The 20,470-nt window shown below is 42.0% G+C and overlaps 1 protein-coding gene across 1 annotated transcript in view; it reads left to right on the top strand.

The window, feature by feature from the left end:
• SLC1A2 (solute carrier family 1 member 2) overlaps positions 1-20,470 on the top strand; it is a 201,236-nt gene that overhangs the window by 167,758 nt on the left and 13,008 nt on the right. Inside the window, exons 8-10 of the mRNA XM_082270152.1 lie at positions 4,307-4,501; positions 6,054-6,188; positions 8,700-8,931. Of these exons, the coding sequence (XP_082126278.1) occupies positions 4,307-4,501; positions 6,054-6,188; positions 8,700-8,931 (562 nt within the window). The remainder of the gene's footprint in view (positions 1-4,306; positions 4,502-6,053; positions 6,189-8,699; positions 8,932-20,470) is intronic.

The raw sequence follows: 20,470 nt of genomic DNA, 5'->3' as shown, positions 1-20,470 counted from the left end.
CTGTATATTGATGAATTCTAATCTCTCTATGAGTGTTGAATAGTTTACAAAACACTTGGATTGAATTAACCCTTTTACAACCACCCAACACATATCATCAGCAGCAAAAGGGTGGGCTTTAACACCCACATGTTGCACATGTGCGTTTGCTGGGCTGCATGCTCTCAGCATAGAGACTAAGCTGTTGCAGACAACCCTCGGTCTGGCTACAGACCAGTAGCCAGTATGACATGCTTCCGATCATGTGACCACTCTGACAGTGGTCACATGATCGCCAATCCATCCTGCCCCTTGGGCGTTCCAAACTGATTAAAGTTTCTGTTTTATATAAAAGATGTAACTTCTCAGCATTGGTCATTTGAAGTTAATATCATACCCCAAAACTTTCCTTTACCAGTTCTGGACCGGAAGATTTTCCCCCTTTATTACCAGGCAATTTTTTGTGATTCAGCACTGCGTTACTTTAACGGACAATTACGCGGTCGTGCGAAGCTGTACCCAAATTAAATTGAAGTCCTTTTTTTCCCACAAATAGAGCTTTCTTTTGGTGCTGTTTGATCACCTGTGTGATTTTTATTTTTTGCGCTATAAACAAAAAAAGCGACAATTCTGAAAAAAACAAAAAAAAAAACAATATTGTTCACTTTCTGCTATATAACATTCCCAAAAAGAAAAAAAATTAAAATCTAATGTTTTCATAATTTTAGGCCAATTTGTTTTCTGGTACATATTTTTGGTAAAAAAAATCCCAATAATCGTATTTTGATTAGTTTGCGCAAAAGTTATCAAGCAGTGAAAGTACCTGAATGTACCTGATAAACTCTGACATGCACAGACATGACTAGGCATGATGGGAATTGTAGTTCCTGAAAAACTGGAGGGCCATAGTTTGAAGACCCCTGATCCAAAAAGATACCATAGTGAAAGCAGGTCTGAGCCTATTTTTGATTTGCAATGTCACAAGTTTTTATTGAATCATTAGAATGCATTCTCTAAAATTGTGTTTCTCAACCAGGGTGCCGCGGCACCCATAGGTGCCATCTTGGCTCATCAGGGGTGTGGTGCTGCTTTCCATATTTTTGGACAGCGTCATGCATTTCTATGGTGCAAGCGATCCTGTTTCCAGAATTATGGATGCACACGACACTAATTCAGGGTGGGGGTGTTTTTTGGGGCTTCCTCAGCTATCAGAAAGAGACAGAAGTCTGCTTCCATATATATACTTGCTCTGCCTCTTGCATGTGCAGTGGTAAAGACTGCAGCAGACCCTGAGTTTATCAGCCTCTTGCAGTTCCTGTTTAGCAGAGAGAGGAAGAACCAGTTTTTTTTTTTTTTTATTGTAAAAAATTTAATAAAAAGAGATTATAAAAAAAAAAAAGAAAATTTGTAGTGTCTCACAAAAGTGAGTACACCCCTCACATTTTTGTAAATATTTTATTACTATTTGTGAGATACTGTAAATGGATGCCACAATTTTTTTTATTTGTTTAATTTTCCTGATTATTGCTTTAATAATTTTGTAATATATAGCAGGGTGTGCGAAAATAAAATCTACTGTGGGTAAAAAAAAAATAAAAGAACCAGTTCATGTACAGACAGAAAGCATACTGATAGGACGAGAAAGCAAAGTGGCAGAGAGATGAGCCGTATTACTGTGCTGCTTCTGCTTTCACTGTCCAGTCACAGGCTGGGGGCAGGCCCAGGAAGGCCTGGCCTTAGAGGAAGCGGGATGAATGATGTTGGCCATCAGACTCATGACATCTAGTGATAGAAAAAAAGTACTGCAGAGGGGATCTCTGGATTGATGGCAAATATTGCAGCAAAAGCTGATTTTGTGATTTTAGCTTTTATTAGGTTATTCGTTTTTTATCTTGTTTTTTTTTTTTGGTCTGGATTTATTTGCATTTTTACATTTTCTGCACAGATTTGTTGAGCTGTTTTTGTCCTAATTTAGTCCTTAGCGTATAAGACAAAAGAAACAAAGGGAACAAGGCCCCTGCTTCCCCTATATTGAAAGCAGCATACTCTAATGGTATCAAAAGGTCACCCCCTCCCTCCCCTCTCCTTGTTGAGAAGTTGGGAATTTTGTGAGTATAGTAATAGGAGACAACCCTTAACTGATACTTTACAGCTGGAGGGTATGAAGACCACAGCCTACCAGTAGCTGGAAGTTAACTGGTGTTTATTTTATTTGGCATTAACAGGGCAAAACGTCCCCTTTTTGCTGCATTAAATATCTCTAGACTATGCTGCTTTCCCTTGCTTTAGCAACTTTAATTTCACGGCTGGCGCTCGCAGGTAATCTTTCCACACGCCTACAAAAAAAAAAAAATTGTGCAGGCTGGTTTTAATTCCAAGAGGTCTGAACATTCCTCCCGAATCCCGTGAAGTTTAAAAGCGTATCCTATTCTGATACATCCATTTGTGTGGCGGCAGCCCACACCGGTTTCCTTGTGTGTACATTTTATGTTTTACATGAAAACGGAGATTAAAAAGGCGATAGCGCATCTGCTTTCTATCCATTGGATGTTGGTTAGTCTGTTCCATATATCATTACAAGGGATCTGCTAAGCAGAAATGTTTTCAAGAATGATAACCATAAGCTCAGCTGTTTGATGTGAATGTGTTGAGAGGTGAAGGGAGGATCTAAATCAGGGATCCTCAAGCTACGGCCCTCCAGCTGTTGCGGAACTACACATCCCATGAGGCATTGATCAATTCTGACATGCACAGACATAACTAGGCACGATGGGAATTGTAGTTCCTGAACAACTGGAGGGTCATAGTTTGAAGACCCCTGATCTAAAAAGATACCATGGTGAAAGCAGGTCTTGGATTTTTTTTGATTTGCAATGTTACATGTTTTTATTGAATTATTAGGATGCATTCTCTAAAATAGTGTTTCTCAACCAGGGTGCCGCGGCACCCATAGGTGCCATCTTGGCTCATCAGGGGTGCGGTGCTGCTTTCCATATTTTTGGACAGCGTCATGCATTTCTATGGTACAAGCGAGCCTGCCTCCAGCATTATGGATGCACATGACACTAATTCAGGGTGGGGACATTTTTTGGGGCTGCCTCAGCTATCAGAAAGAGACAGAAGTCTGCTTCCATCTATACATGCTCTGGCTCTTGCATGTGCGGTGGTAAAGATTGCTGTGAACCCTGATGTAAAGGGAGTGGCTGAGGACTCTGATATGAAAGTGTGGGGGCTGATGGGAAAGGAGGGGAGTACTAACTCTGAGTGGGGGCTGTGCGTGTGGAAGTGGGGGGGACAGAGGACTCTTATGTGCAAGTAAGGGGACTGAGAATTCTGATTTATTGGGGGGAGCTAAGGGCTCTAATGTGGAAGGGGTAGACTAAGGACTCTGTTGTGAATGGCGGGGACTAAGAACTTAGAAGAAAAAGAAGAAGGCAGAAATTGTGTACCTTGAGATTTTGCATACTTTTAAAGAGTCCTCCCGCAAAATGGCTTTAAAATGGTCTACATGACTGGATCCCTGTAAGTTCAGGGCCACATTAATTATTTGTTTCTGTCATTCACACTTGCATATTTTTGCCCGTTCTAAAGTTTTTTCGAGCCACAAGCTTAAGATTTATTTGACATCTGCTTTTCATTTAGGCATTTTTAAATATCACTGAGTCCTGATGAAGAGGGTGTATGTTTGCCTAGAAACTTGCTAGCTGTTTTATATGATCACTTTATGAACAATTAAAGCATTTTGGACTCTTCTACCGTTGATTTGGTGCTTGCAGTGTATGTATATGCTTTAAGTATTAAGACATCATACTGTCAAGTAGGGATGAGTTTAAGTTCAGCTCCGAGTTTGGTTCAAACCTGTGTTTGACCAAATGCATAAGCAAGCGGTCAATGCCGGGCCAGTGAGCTGCAGGCAGGGAAATACCTGCCCCAAAGTGCACATATACAAGGGGTGGGGATCTTCCTGGCCACATCTGGTCACTGGTTTCAAAAGTATCTCCAACCCCTGTGTATGTGTGGCTGTGGGGCAGGGAATTGGCCCCAGAATAACAGTTTACTTCAACCATCCATGGATTTGGACTAAACCCAGAGCCAAACTTAAACTTATCCCTACTTGACAAGGGGCTGTCCCCAAGCTCATCACAACCATTAGAGACAGCATGGTTGACCAAAGGCACTGGTTCCACCTAAAACCTTAAGGTTTAGAATTGCATGAAGTTGGTTTGACATTGCAACAAAGTGCAAGAACATCTTAAATGTTTTCACAATGTTTTCTCACTGCAGTGTGCACAGAGTTATAATACCATTTATTGTTATCGTCTTGTAGCGCTGGGACCCTGCCAGTCACTTTCCGCTGTCTTGAGGAAAACTTGGGCATTGACAAAAGAGTGACACGTTTTGTGCTTCCTGTTGGGGCCACGATCAACATGGATGGTACAGCTTTGTATGAGGCAGTGGCTGCTATCTTTATTGCTCAGATGAATGGAGTGGTGTTGGATGGTGGTCAGATAGTGACAGTGAGGTAAGTAACAAGATGCATGAAAATAAAATTCATGCTCAAATTTGGAAATAAAGAAATTGTTATAGATGCTAATGTTGTACTTTAGGTCAGTAATTCTCAACCATTGGGCCGTGACACATTGCCAGGCTGCAACCTCCCTCCTCCTGGGCCTCCAGCCAACTGCAGATACCCTAACCTGCTCCAGCTCTCATAGTTTCTACCTATCCTGTGATAGTGGGCCATAATGCCCCTCAACCCCCCCACTCTGCTGACAAGCCCCTGAAAACCCTTGACCCCACAGTGCTGCTTAACCTCCTACTAAGCTACCATTCACCTACAGTGCCCCCTAGATAGCTGCAGAACTTCCAGCCACCCCATTTTGCCCTTAAACTCCAACAGTGTCCCACTCCAGGCCCAAAGTGCCCTCCACTCTCCCACTGTGCCAATGTAACCTCCCGAATGTCTTAGAGACCCACAGCCTCCTCCAGAGACTCCATTCCCGACAGATGTCTCAAGCTCCCTCCAGAAACCTTATCTTTTAAGGGCTGGCCAAATCTGCTGCAAAGTCCCATAACCCCCTGCACAACCCGCATCCCACACAGCAATGCCCATTTTGAGCCAGTCAGAAATTCTATATTTTACATTCTGTATTTTATATTTCCATACATTTATTGTGTGAGCATATACTTTTCATTTTTTACTGTTGAGGCATGGAAGGTTTTGGAAGAATTTACCAGGTCCTGGTCTTATTAGGTTGAGAACCCCTACTATAGGTGTCCTAAAGCAGTGGTCCTCAACTCCGGTCCTCAGGTCCCACTAACAGGCCAGATTTTAAGTATTACCTTGGGGAGATGCAGATTAGAGTACTGCAATCATTGAGCAGCAAATGATATCACCTGGGATGTATTTCAGTTATCTTGCAAACCTGGCCTGTTAGTGGGCCCTGTAGGCCAGGGTTGAGGACCACTGTCCTAAAGCTTATAACCAGGCCCATTGTATGGTCTAAAGCAGTCCAAGTTTTCTACACAAAAGACCAGTTTACTCTCCTTCAAACATTAGGGGGGCTTGATTGTGTCCAGTGGGGTAGAAAATATCCTAGATTCAGTGGGAATAAAAAGGTCCGCTGGGTTTGTGGTCAGTGGGAGTATAGAAATTACCACCTGTGGTCAGTAGAAGGAATAGTGCCCCATCACTGATATTATGCTGGAGGAATAGTACCCCATCCTTGCTGTCGGTGGCAGGAATTATGCCCCACTCTTGGTATAAGTGGGGTGAATTATGCCAAAAGAGCTAGCAAAGGGCCGCAGTTTGGAGACCACAGATTTAAAAGAAAAATCGTTTTTGCATCTAGTAGCTAACAATCAGGTTCTCTGTATCAGGTTTTCAGATAATTTGTCTAGTCCTTCCTTCAGATGCTATAAATTCTTTCTGGGGTTCTGTCTCCTTTTCATAGTTGCGCCTTTGAAATGTGCCAGCAATGCCATAGGTACAGGCCAGGCCTAAAAGATTAATAGCTTAAAATCGTGTTGAACTCTGTTTACTTCTCTCTTATGTGTGTTATTTTGTTTCCAAGCTTGACAGCGACGTTGGCCAGTGTGGGGGCAGCCAGTATTCCCAGCGCGGGTCTGGTTACCATGCTTCTCATCCTGACGGCTGTAGGATTGCCGACCCAAGACATTAGCCTGCTCGTCGCTGTGGACTGGCTATTGTAAGTGTGAAAGCTCCAATTCCTGATCATTTAGTCCTCACCAGATACATGTGAACATATACTAATAGTAGCTACCTAGGCAGTCATTTGCCTGTTTTTTTATCGTATTTGTGAACATTTTTTATTTATTCAAAATGATGACCCAGATAACTGCAAAAAGGATTTTTCTTTAAATGTTATTTTATTTCTATTTTGTCTGCAGGCTCTAAAAAGTGTGTAAACTGGCGAAAGGCCAGTTCGCTGTCCAATGGATTGTTTTGGGTTTGGACTGGTTGGTAGCAGTGGTAGGAGTAAATAAATGCATCAGTGGTCAGGAGCAGTACAGAATTTGCCCCAGTGCTAGTGTTAGGTGAGAGCAAAAAGTGCCCCTGCATCCGTCGTCAAAGAGCATAATAAATGTTCCGGTGTAAATAAATGTCTGAGCATCAGTGGAAGTAATAAATATCTCTACATCAGAGGGAGTAATAAATGCTCCCGTGTTATTTATTAGTGGGAGTAATAGAAGCGCGGAAGTTAGTGATCATTGGTAGTAAGAACTGCCCCATTATCAGTGGGGGTAATAAATGCCACAGCATCATTGGGAATAATAAATGCTCTTGTCAGTGGTTAATGGGAATAATTAATGCCCCTGTGTTAGTAGGAGTAATACATTCCTCTGTGTCAGTGGGAGAAACCATTGCCCCTGTGCCAGTAGGAGTGATAAATGTCTATCAGGTAGATTTACTAAAACTGGTTTCTATGCAGAGCTGCACTAGATATTGCACTCTCCAGGGTTTGTAAATAATCCCCAATGTGTCAATGGAGGTAATAGATGCCCCTGTGTCAGCGGTGACCAGGAGCAATAAGTGCTACTGTGTTAGTGGGGAAGGGTGCCCCATCTTTGATGTCAATGGTATTCAGAAAGTACTCCCAGCATAGGTGTCAGTGGCACTTTCCTCTCTGCAGGATCTGTGTCTTCATGTACATTTCTCCACCCTATAGTGCCTGTGATAGATTGCAGCCAGGGGCGTAACTACAGGGGTTGCAGGGGTTGAAATTGCAACCGGGCCCCATGCTCCAGGGGGCCTGTGTGGCTCCCCTGTTCACCTTGATAGAAGAGACGGTGGGGGCAGCATGTAGAGAAATCAATGTCCTCCTTTTTCCTCATGTAGCTGCATTCCACCACCGTGGGGAGGCCCCAAGATGGCAGGAAGGGGGCCCACTGCAGAACTTGTCATTCCACCACCGTGGGGAGGCTCCAAGATGCAGGAAGGGGGCCCACTGCAGAACTTGCGAAAGGATCCCACTGCAGGACCTTAATAATGGGCCCCTCAACGAGAGTAAAGGGCCCCAGGATCAGTGGGAAGAGCCCCAGGCTTGCAGGGAAGGGCCCCAGCCAGTGGTCCGGGGGGCCCTTCATGGTTTCTTGCACTGGGGCCCTATAGGTTCTAGTTACACCTCTGATTGCAGCTGTGTGTCCTCTGACATTCAGCCCAAACAGCTTTCTTAGGGCTTGCAATGAGAAAGGCCCATATGCAGGACCTTCTCACTGCAGAGGCCAGTTTACAGCAACCACTTGGCATGTGACAGGGCGCAAATCAAAGTTTAGGAGTGCTGCTCTGCAACAAGTGAGCATATACAGTATATCAACAAAATTTGAGTGAAAATAATCCATGCAAGAAATCTATGATATACACCACTTTGCAATTAGAATCTATTATTCCAAGCCATAAACCATTCTGTAAATAATAGATACGGCATAAAACCCCATGGTTTGTCCCAACCACTTGTCAATGTCACTTTGGCTGGTCTGCATGTAAATGTTTTAAAAATATCATAAAAAGGCATAAAAACATGAAAAGTTACTTGTAAGTCAACTGTAAGACACAACTAATAGACAAGACTGGGCATTTTACGGCCAACGAGCCACATCTGGCCCTTTGGCTGTCTCTGTTTGGAGCGTGTGAGGTCAATGAGAAATTAGAAACCAAATGTAAATAGGTGTATGGCATGCACGCAATACAGCTAAATTGCTTTTATTTTGAAAGCTGGATTTAATCCCCCCCACAACAAGATGACAGCAGCTGTGCTTATGCTCTCATCAGTCAACAGATGCCAGAATGGTGACGGTAGCACTTCCGTCCTTTCTGAGCAGCTTCGGCCATATAGGATGAATGACACTGTCTCTCAAGTGACTGGGAAAGACCATGATAGGTGGACAACAAGGATATGATGCAGATGAGGGCATATGGGAATGTGTTGCCAGGTCCCGCTCTCCATTCTACAGGTCTAGGGCAGAGCCTATGCCCCCACTAGTCAGACATAACTTCTGACTTGTTGAGGAAGTGATGTCACATGCTAGGCGCATGTATACCAGTGAAGGGAATATATAAATACAAGCTCCATTGGTTCGGCCCTCAACAATAGTCCCAGTTTCTTATGGGACCCCCTTGGGAAATTGAATTGCCCACCCTTGTGTTAGACCATCTCCTACGTCTTCTCTGATTTCTCTTTTTGTCCATTCTACCCCAGGGACCGAATGAGAACTTCCGTCAACGTCGTCGGTGACTCCTTCGGCGCCGGCATAGTTTACCATCTATCCAGGGCAGAGCTGGAAATTCTGGATAAGCAGCATGCACAGCAGCAGGAAATTGAAATGACCAAGACTCAGTCCATTTATGATGACATGAAAAACCACAGGGAGAACAATTCCAACCAATGCATTTACGCAGCGCACAATTCTGTGGTAGTTGACGACTGCAAGGTACCCTTCACCTTTATGGATATCGAGACCTGTATATAGACTGCATGCTCCTCCTTTGCATTTGCATGTACTGTGTATTCTGTTGTATGGTTGTAGTGTTTACAGTTACAACCGGTCAGGTCACCCCCAATATACTAGTTAAGAATTGGAGGGTAACATTGTAACATCCTGTGAAATTTCTAGAAGAGATTGTTCTCTAGAACTGCTACGATGTATCATGGAAGAAAAAAAAAAAAGCAGGGGGGGGGCAATACATTGCGGGTGCTCATTAATGAGACAAGGATTTGTAATTCCAATACCAAGTGAGAGTTGTGCAGCTAAACACAACTGTTCAGTATTTATATATTATAACAGATATAATCAGTAATAAAAAAAAGGACCTCATTAAAAAAGAAAAACGCGACCATCCCATTACTCGTGGGGGTCAGTAAGGCTTTTTTTTCCCAGTTGCTTTATGCTTTTTTTTTGAGGGGGGGGGGGGGTTGCCTTCCTCTGGATCGATTGAAGGTTTAGGGTTCTGGGGATTTGGGTTTTTGTCTTTTGATTGAACTCAATGGGCATGTGTCTTTTTTTTTTTTTTTAACCTAATTAACTATGTACTATGTACATTTATAAAATTAACATTGAATTGATTATATCCCCCATGCCTCTTTACAGTGATACACAAATTGACACTTCAAAACATAAGGCTTTTCTGTGGCCAATGTTGAGCTATGAGCAGTGGCGGTGCGAACGAACACACCATGACATGTAATAATATTATGGGGTTGATTTACCAAAGGCAAATAGACTGTGCACTTTGCAAATCATGTGCAAGGAAAATAAAAATAACAGCATTTTTGCTTCCACATGATTGGATGATGGAAGTCAGCAGAGCTTTCGCTCATTTACTAATCTCTGGAGCAATTCCTCTTGCAGAATGCCACTGTACTTTGCAAAGTGCACAGTCTATTTGCCTTTAGTAAATCAACCCCTATATGTTGATGGAGCACTGGACTCTAGGGTAGATTGAGAGCAGAAGTTTCTAGAGGCTCTCTTTGTCGCCTGGAATACCCCAAACGGTCCCTGGAGCAGTCTGTTGAACATTAGAAGGATGATAGTGGCAAAAAGTTTATATCATGGCACAAAATCAAAAAGTCAACGTGTTTCTGGGTCTAAAAGTTCCCCTTCATCAGGACTTCTGTTTTGGAAATAAGCTCAAATTTATACTGGACAACAGTTGTAAAATAAATTTGATCTTAACGCCAAACACACAAGCCCCAATGAAGAGGAAGTGGAGCTTCTTTTTTTTTTTTTACTGGGTTTACTGAACCTTTGCTGCCCTCTCAAAATTGAAATTGTATTTAAGCAACAAATTATTCTCATAATCACTCCATGTTGCTGTCCTAGCCGATAAAGAAGAGAGTCCTGGGCAGCTGAGGAACTCCTGCAACATTGCTGGGTAAAAATGGGCTCAGGTAAGTATAGGGAAGGGGGGGGGGGCTGAGGGGGGGCTGCTGCACACAGAGGGTTATTTTATTTTAATGCAGAGAATGCATTAACCACTTTAAGACTGGAAGATTTTGCTGCTTAATGACCAGGCCCTATTTTGGGATTCCGCACTGCGTTACTTTAACGGACAATTGCGTGGTTGTGCGATGCTGTATCCAAACAAAATGTGTGTTCTTTTTTCCCCCACAAATAGAGCTTTCTTTTGGTGGTATGGCGGCAATCTGCGATTTTTTGCGGGACTGCTGACATTTTTGACACTTTTGGAGGGACCAGTGACATTACTACAGTAATCAGTGATATAAATATGCACTGTTACTGTAATAATGACACTGGCAGGGAAGGGGTTAACCCTATGGGTGATCAAAGGGTTAAATGTATGCCTCGTGCTTACTGACGTGTGTGGGGGGAGGGGGTTCTGTGACAGATCGCAGGTTCAGCTATGCTGAATCCTGTGATCTGTCCCTGTCTGTCATTGAGAAGACCTGCCTGTTTTGTTTACATAAGCAGGCGGGTCTTCTCACACTTTCCCCAACGATCAGGGAAGGGAGGCGGCGATCGCCGCCTCTCCTCCTCCGGCCCGACTCCCGATGTGTCTAAACACAGCGGGAGCGAGGCTCCGGCGGCGCGCACGCGCCGCCAAGACCATTAGGAGTCCAGCGACGTAAGTCTACGTCGCTGGACCCAGGGGAGCCGCATTGCCGCAGTAGGATTACTGTGAGCAGTCGGCAAGTGGTTAAGATAAAAAAAACAAAAACATTTGCCTTTACGATCCCTTTAAGGTTTTTTTGGGGTTTTTTTTCGGGGAAATCCAATTGAGGAAAACAGTGAGTTACCAATGTCTTACTATTTTTTCTTATTGTAGAGAAGCCCCAGGAAAAGAAGAAATTTCTGTGCCCTGCGATTTGCTGCAGAGAAAGGACGCTTCCTTGCGTGGAAACAGCTGTCTCTCTGCAGAGGCCCAAGCATTCCTCGCTGAGCAACTGTTACAGCGAGAAAGAGTTTTGCTGATGGCTGCGCTCTAGTATTGGCTCAGCAGAGGACATATATACTGAGAACTTTCCATGCACACCAAATTTATGTTAAGCATTTTTCCTAAAACTTTACTTTGCTTTAAAGGGTAACTCCACTTTTTGTGGGGGAAAAAAATAGCAAAAAAAGAAATAACAATATAGCGTATACAATTGCGACACAAATCATATTGTAATTGTTTTTAAAAATGACCTTTCCTTTTCAATCTGCAGCTGTTGTAATTTTCTGAAAATGCAATGCAATATGGCCGCCTGGAGGTGTTCTGTACACAGAATACTGACCACACCCCCAGAAACATAATTTCCTGCTTGTGTGATTGGCTCACCAATTTTCCCAGAAGTCTGCACTAAGATACAAGTCAGATTTCTGGCATCCCCTGCAACAAAATGTCATTTTTGGTGAGATACTCCCAATAGGAACACGTCTAAAGGGATGCAGGCCCAGCAGCTTCCCTCATTAGAGCCCTGCAGCTGCCACAGCTGATTGATATAATTATGAAACCACTCCCATTAGACCCACTCAGCACAGAGGAACAAACAATGATTTCTTCAGAATAACAAAAGGTAGGCATATGCAACAAAGTTTGTTAAAATTCTTGTAATGTGCAGAGATCACCAAGATGGGAATGTTTTTTTTCTCAACAAAAATAGAGTTACGCTTTAAAACAGTCCCAGCAATATATGATAAAATGTTTATTTTTATATCACTTTAAGCCTCCCCCTAATACATGCTATGTCATTTTAGTAGTATAGAAGCACTCAACAGAATCAACTTTTGTTCTGTGTACTCAACTTGCCAACAAAATTGAAATAACATTGGCACTGTAAATCTTCCATCCCTTGGCAAGGCTCTTCTCAAAAACAATTTAATAAATATGAAACTGTTAATTGCTCAACAAGGAACGGAAGCAAGCACATCTTTAAAATAAAAAAAAACAGTTAACTAATTGAATTTAATTTTTTTATAGATATTTATATAGCACCAACAATTTGGGCAGCACTTTACGTATTGTACATTCCCATCAGTCCCTGCCCTCAAGGAGCATACAATCTAAGGTCCCTAACTCATATGCTTATATACACATACTGGGGCCAATTTTGGACAAGAGCCAGTTTACCTGCCAGCTAACTATCTAACATGTCCTGCCAAATTGCTTGCAAAAACTATCAAAAAACTCCTAGTTATTGGTCTATAAGCTCTCACAGACCAAAGTTAGTCACTGCAAATGGCTTTAGAACAGGCTTTCTCATCCTTTTTAACATGGGGAAACGCTTGAAATAATTTTCAGGTCTCAGGGAGCTCCTGCTAATAATTGCTCCATTTACAGCTCGTGGTATATTAGCATTATTATTATTTTATTATACAGGATTTATATAGCGCCAACAGTTTGCGCAGCGCTTAACAAAATGAAGGCAGACATAACAGTTACAATACAATTTGGAACAAAAGAAATCAGAGGGCCCTGCTCGTTAGAGCTTACAATCTAAAAGGGAGGGTCAATTGATACAAAAGGCAATAGCTGTGGGGGATAAGCTGATGGAGCAAGTGAAACAGTGTTATTAGTTAGTAGCCGGGTAGGCTTCTTTAAAGAGAAGGGTTTTCAGGGATCGCCTAAAGATGGATAGATTAGGGGACAGTCAGACAGATTGGGGTAGAGAGTTCCAAATAATGGGAGAAGCTCTGGAGAAATCCTGGAGGCACGCTTGGGAAGAGGTGACAAGGGAGCTAGAGAGCAGGAGGTCTTGGGAGGACCGAAGACAGTGGCTTGGTTGATATTTTGAGATCAGGTTAGTAGCTGGGGGCATTGACAATAAACCAGGATATAATAATAAATAAAAGACAGGGGAATGTGGTGTTTTAAGCATACTTGACACCCCTGACTCCTCTATTCAACACAATTGTTTTTATTAATAATGAAATTAAGCAAATCATTTATAATGGGCAGGAAAGAAATGCAGACAGTGAAAATTGCAGTGCCTCACTTTGGTAGCCAGTGGGGAAGAATCCCCCTTACCTTAAAGGTCAGTGGCAAATGAGTGCCCTCTTGCACTGGTGTTAGGTGAAATGCTCCCTTACACTATGATTTTCATGGTCAGTTTGGTGCCCCACTACATTGGTGGTCAGTGGAGAAGGACCTCCTTAGATTAATGGCCATCAGGAGAAGGACTCCCTTCTATTGGCAATCATTGGGAGAAGGGCCCATTTTGCTGGTGTTGAGTGGTAAGAATGACCCCTACCTCCCTTTCAAATACAGTAGCTGAAAAGAATATTGGTGTTATCCGAGATTTTGAAATTGCTCATTGCTCAAAGAATCTCTAGCAACCTCTGAAGGAACCCAAGGGTTCCTTGGAATCTTGGATGAGAAAAGCTGCATTAAAACATTGCATGATGCCAAGCAAAAGAGGCAGTATGTGACAGGTGTGGACATTTATACAGGTATTAGTAATTAGGTCCCTTAAGTGTAAATTAGTTTGTGTATTGCTATAATTACATTTAGCTAAAGCTAAGCTGGAATTATGTTTCAACTAAATTATTGCAATGAAAATGAAACGCATTGACTCTTGACAACCAGTGTTAATTTTGTCAACAATATTTTCCTTGACTAAATTAAGACTGGTACTAGAGATTTTAATCGACCAATACTAAAACAATCCAGATGTCTAAAATAAATGTAATTTTAATAAAAAAAAAAAAAAAACTACTATTAAAACAAAATTGAAATTTGACGTAAAAAAAAACTGCTCTGTTGGTCTTTTGTAAATTGGCAACACAATTCCTTCCCCATCCTATAATTAATAGCACATTATAACATGTATTGCACTACCAGTTAAGAATAAGTAGGGGTCATCTACTAAGCTCCTGAAAAGAAAAAAAAACAAGATAAAGGCTTTTCCTATTTATTTTCTTAATATTTAATATTGGTAATATATTCAGGTAATATGTGCAATGGAATTACAGCCAATAGAGTTTACATTTTTTTAATTATTTTTTAATATATTTTTTAAAGTTTCACTTCTGTTTGTCAAAAAGCAATATTTTTGTTTGTTTATGAAACTTGGTTTTATTTATAAAGACGTAATATATCATAATGGCTAAATCTGTGTCTGTAATGCATGTTCAATCCTTAAAACCATAAATATTAACATGTTATTAGATTTTTACTCCAGGAGTATATAATGAGTTTGGCAATTCTGGAGAAATGCTTAAATAATGCATTATAATTTAACTAAACCTATTTGATTTTAGTTAACTGAAATGTACTGGAGATTTTAGTTGACTAAAATGCGACTAAAACTAAAACAATTCAGATGACTAAAATACGACTAAAACTTAAATTTTAGTCAAAGGACTATAACTAAACTAAATCAACATTTGACATCAAAATTAACACTTGTCACCAGATATTCTCCAGCAGTCAGGTTTATTCTGATGGGTTCTGATCTCTGATCGATTGCCAATGCTTATAGCACATCATTGGTCAATTCATGTTGTTAGGTCTTCCATGATACAAAGTAGCAATAGAGCAGTCCTAGGGGTGACAACTCCTGGCGTATGTGTTCCAAGAATACCTCTGTCATTGAAACACTGTGCCTTTTTTGCTGATTGAGGGGTTTGTAACCTATGAAATGGGCACCTTGACACCAACTTCTCCAACAGCAAAGAGGTTATTGAGATGCCATATGTACATATACTGTATATAAATTGTATCAAATATACATAACTAAAGTGTTGCTTTGTGCATAGAGTTGGCCATTTTGTTCTATAACAATACCACCCTTCCATGCACTAGGCGCTCCAGGCTCTTGCCTAGTTAATTGAAAGGCTGTGTATTGGTTTACTTTACAAAATGACCTCCATAGATGTATCTACGACTCTAACAGCTGCCATTTTCAGCCTGGCAGTGATGTATTTTACTATATTTGGGGTAGATTGGCTAACATTGCATGATTTATCTTTTGTAAATAATGCTTTTTTTTCTATGTTCATCTTTTCATTGTAACTTTGTATCTTCCTTACTTTATGTTTTTTTTTTTTTCTCTTTTTTTTTTTGTAATGCATGCATGTCCCTGTCCATCCATTAAGGATTGGAGGGATGTTTTGTTTTGAAATGTTGGTGCAATTTGTCACTTTTCCATGTTCCAATGCTCTCACACATGCAGTCTTTCCACCGTGTCGAGTACCAGTCGTGTCTCTAAATGTTGTGTACACTACGAGGACCTTAGCATGTAAGGTAAGGAGCAGAACTCCTGGTAGGGGTAGATGTAGTATACTAGTGTCTTTTTATCAGAGTGTAGCATAGTGTTGAGTTTAAGTCTGGAACTCAATTATGGGCAATCAATGTTATTTTAAAAAGCTACTCCCACCCCCTGCGACCACACATCTTTAAAGCTCAACTTACCCTTTAGTTTAAATCAGCTAAATACAATATAGGCCCATCAAAAATGTGTTCCCTTTGGAAAGCAGCCACAGCCTGAGTATAAAAGCCTATCCCCTTCCAGCATGCTGCAGAAGAAGATCCTTGCTCTTTGTGGGGGAGCAGGGGTCTCTCTGCATAGGGCGGATACGCCTAATAAAAGGCAACAAAAACTCCCACTCTCACACTCAGGTGTTCCACAGCTCTATTACGATAGCTTCCTTTTTTGCATCTATTTCTTATGCGGCCATCTCTTTGGTCTTTAACAGGGATTGCAGACACCTGCTGCTCCTCTTATATTTAGGGAAAGGCCTGACACCTGGCCATGTCACCCATCCTGTGGATCTCTGATGCACATTACCATTATAGTGCAGGTGTGCCCAAGCTTCCTCTCTCCAACACACCAGCAACCAGGGGAGGACTGGGCCAGGGGGCAGGGGGGCAATTGCCCCCCCCCCCGGCAACTCTGATGCCCTGTAAAAGGCTGCACCACTTCTGCCACAGACAGAAAGGATTCTTGGTGAAGAGAAGTAAAAAGTCTCTACTGCTGACTTACTGAGTGAGGGATGAAGATAAGGACAGAGCGCAAGCTGCCCCCCCAGCATGGATGGTGTAAACTGAGCAGAGGCCAGTTCCATGCCCCACTTTAAACTCTCCTCCCACAGGCAGCACCGGCCGAGCTGTCCCAGCTCCCCCCAACTGCCCCCTGCTGGTCAGGTCAGAAACCCGGATTCGACCAGTGAGTCGAGAGTAACTGGAGCAGAGCTTCAACCTGGAATGTGGGTCAGGAGGAGGCTGGGAAATGGGAGGAGGGCTGAGTCGCTGCAACATGGGCCTCTGGTTTGTACTTGACCCCTGGGCCGAAAGTAGCCAGTCAGCCCCTGCCAGCAGCATTGCATAAAAGAGCATAAGAGCATTAGAGAGAAAAGATCCCAGTCGGATATTCATGAGGTGGATTCCTGGTTTGTCAGATTCTGCTGTATGATGAGCATGATGACAAGCACAGGGCATGTGAGTGCATATTAATGTGTTTTTATTTTTTACTCTTTAAATAAAACATTTTTACGCTATTTTGTGCTCTTCGTTTTTTGTTTTAAGGGTCTGATACACCACCTGCTGAGTCAGACCTATAACTCTTTATTAAATAGAGCTTATGCTCCCTGCTTATTGGAGAGCATTGGCTCTGATTCATCAGTGGGTGTGTCAGACCTCTACAGAGAGACCACGGCTTCCACAAAAAAGTAAGGTTTTTGCAGGAGACAGGTCTTCCCTTAGGCTGTGACTGCTTTCTAAGGCCCCTTTCACATGGGCCCCTCTGTAAAGCAGGATCCGCTTTCTCAGCGGGGAATCTCTGCTCTGATCCCCTCTGAGCAGGCGAGTGACAGGTCCATGTCCGCTCCACTATGCAGAGCGGACACAGACACAGCACGCTCTTGTCTATGTGGCAATCAAATGCTGTCCCTTTCAATCCGATGCCATCCAACCCGATTCACCAAATGGAAGGAAGATAGGTCCCCCATCCGTCTGTTTTTGGCAGACAGGGTCGGATTGGATGGTGGCGGGTGTCAGCGGACATGTGTCCTCTGACATCCGCTGCTCCATAGAAGAGACTGGAGGGTCCGATCAAGTCCACCTCAAAAGCTAACAGGCAGACCTGATCCGATCGCCAATGTTAAAGGGGCCTAAAGCAGACATTTACACCTTTTTTTTTTTTTTTTAATGCTCCCGGAATGTATTTAGCTAATATAAACTAAAGGTTGAATTTGGCTTAAATACACCTTGATTAATAGCTGTATTTTTATTTTTTCTCCAAAGACATTTTATTGGAAATACATATTGAAAATATAAAACAAAATGCAGTCACATCCTATTATATTGACTCTATAGGGCAACTGTTGCTGCTTCTCTATAGATCCAAGCCTTGTCTTATAAAAGTCAATGGGGTTGATTAACTAAACCTGGAGAGTGCAATATCTGGTGCAGCTGTGCATGGGAGACAATCAGCTTCTAACTCCAGCTTGTTCAATTAAGCTTTGACAAAAAAATAAAAAATAACAAAGCTGATCTCTATGCAGAGCTGCACCAGATTTTGCACTCTCCAGTTTTAGTAAATCAACCCCAATGTGTCAGGGGATTCCTCTTCATACAACTCTGTTTAATATTCACACTCTAGAAATCTAGCATTCAAGTAGATTTTCCATCATAGCACACATGCTTGTCCAGTATCTGCAAAGGATTGTGAATAATGCCTCTGGGGTTGATTTACTAAAACTGGAGAGTGGAAATACTGGTGCAGCTCTGCATAGAAACCAATCAGCTTCCAGGATTTTTTTTGTCAAAGCTCATATTAACCACTTGCCGACCGCCACATGACTATTTACGTCGGCAGTCAGCCCCTCACAGGCAAAGCGACATAGGGTTACGTTGCTAGCCTGTGAGGGTCTAGGGAGCGAGCGCGCGGTCACGGACCCCCCCGCGCGTGTGACCGGTGGACCCAATGTCCGCCGGTCACTCGCGAACGTCCGTTAGAGCAGGAGAAAGGCAGGCGGCTAATGTAAACAAGCCGCCTGTCATTCTCCCCTGTGTATGAATAGTGATCATACGGTTCTACTATGTAGGACCGTTGATCACTGTTCCTACACCTCAAGCCACAGCCAATCACAGTTAGAATCATGCCCCTAGGGACACACGTAACCCCTCCCTCTCAAAAAAAAGTTAACCTCTTCACTGCCAGTGTCATTTTACAGTAACAGTGCATATGTATAGCACTGATTACTGTAGTAATGTCACTGGTCCCCCCAAAAGTGTCAAAAATGTCAGTCAAGGGTCCGATCTCTCCGCCGCAATGTAGCAGTACCGCCAAAAAAATCGCAGATCGCCGCCATTACGCGTTAAAAAAAAAACAACAAAAATGACAAAAATCTTTCCCTTAGTTAGTAAACGCAATAACTTTTGCGCAAACCATTTAAAATACGCTTTTTGCGATTTTTTTTACCAAACATATGTAGCATAAAACAGATTGGCCTAAAATGTTAAAAAAATTTTTGTGGAATTTCATATAAAAAAATGTGAAAAACATTGTTATTTTTGCAAAATTGTCGCTCTTTTTTTGTTTATAGCTCAAAAAGTAAAAATCGCACAGGTGATCAAATACCACCAAAAGAAAGCTCTGTTTGTGGGGAAAAAAATCGCAAAATAGGCCCTGGTCAGGAAGGGGGTAAAATCTTCCGAGGCTTAAGTGGTTAAACAAGCGAAAGTTAGAAGCTGATTGGCTCCAATTCAGAGCTGCACTAGATTTTGCACTCTCCAGTTTTAGTAAATCAACCCCACTCAAATGTGCTATGTTTCCAGCTGACTTTGTAGTTTATTGGATGGAACTCATTTACGGTATATCTTCTTTTTTATTTTTTGCTTTAAAATCTTCCTGTAAAATTCAAGTAAAAAATGTGTGATCTAGACAGTGAGGTGCATTGAATCACATTCACTGCATCCTGTCCTAAGGGTACTTCTAATAAAACTATTGGTCACTGGTAGGTGGACTTTGGTGAGTTTAACCACTTACTACTTTGTCAAAGGTCCAACAAAAGAAAACCTCCTTTCCAAGATCCAAAGCTGTACTTTCACCCTTGGCTATAGCCGTAAACAAACCCTCTAGTATAAAATTGGTGTCATTCGGCCTTATCCTGAATTCTCCCTGAAGATAATTGAAGAATCCAGTATGAGATAGATGAGGTTACAAATGAGTTGGTAACTTGCGTTCCTTCTTTTGGCCCCTGAGACACTAAACAAGGCAGCATCTGATTGAACCTTGCTAAAAGCCTTTCAAAACTCAATCACCATTCCTACTTTCTACTTGTAACCGCTTGGCAGGGTTAATTTAAGACCTTCAATTCTTCTCTCCAGGAGCTAGAATGTGATGTATGATGCCACCTTGGGTGGCCACAGTAGAGTAGTTTGACTCTTAAAGGCCAGTTCTCTACTGTGAGAGAAGAACAGCGGGTACAAGGTCTCGCAAATGCTGTTTATTTACCACGATAATATTGAACTCCTACAATCATTCTGAAATATTCTTTAGTTACAGCAGTTTAAAAGCTTTTCTGACTGCTAATGCTTTGCTTACACCAATAATTATCTGCCATTAGATGACCGGAGAAGATAACTAGGGGCAGTGCACCCAGAAGGCATTTTTTATCCTGATCCCCTCTTGATTGACTAGGTCTTCATTTATAAAGCAAAGATAAGCATGCAAGTGCAGTAACCCCTATAAAGCAATCAAAAGACATATTTCATTAATATAATTCTTGACATCTGGTTGATATGGATAGCCACACACAATCCTTTGCTGCAGCCTATTAACCACTTTACCACCGGAGGATTTTGCTGTCTTACGTCAAGGCCACTTTTTGCGATTCGGCGCTGTGCAATTTTAACTGACAATTGCGCAGTCGTGCGACACCGTACCCAAACGAAACGTACGTCCTTTTTTTCCCACAAACAGAGCTTTCTTTTGGTGGTATTTGATCACCTGTGCGATTTTTATTTTTTGCGGTATAAACAAAAAAAGAGCGTTTATTTTGAAAAAATAACAATATTTTTAACATTTTT

The sequence above is a fragment of the Pelophylax lessonae genome, assembly GCF_965119305.1.
Source record: "Pelophylax lessonae genome assembly, chromosome: 10".
Lineage (NCBI taxonomy): Eukaryota > Metazoa > Chordata > Amphibia > Anura > Ranidae > Pelophylax > Pelophylax lessonae.
This window is presented reverse-complemented; position numbering and strand designations above follow the sequence as displayed.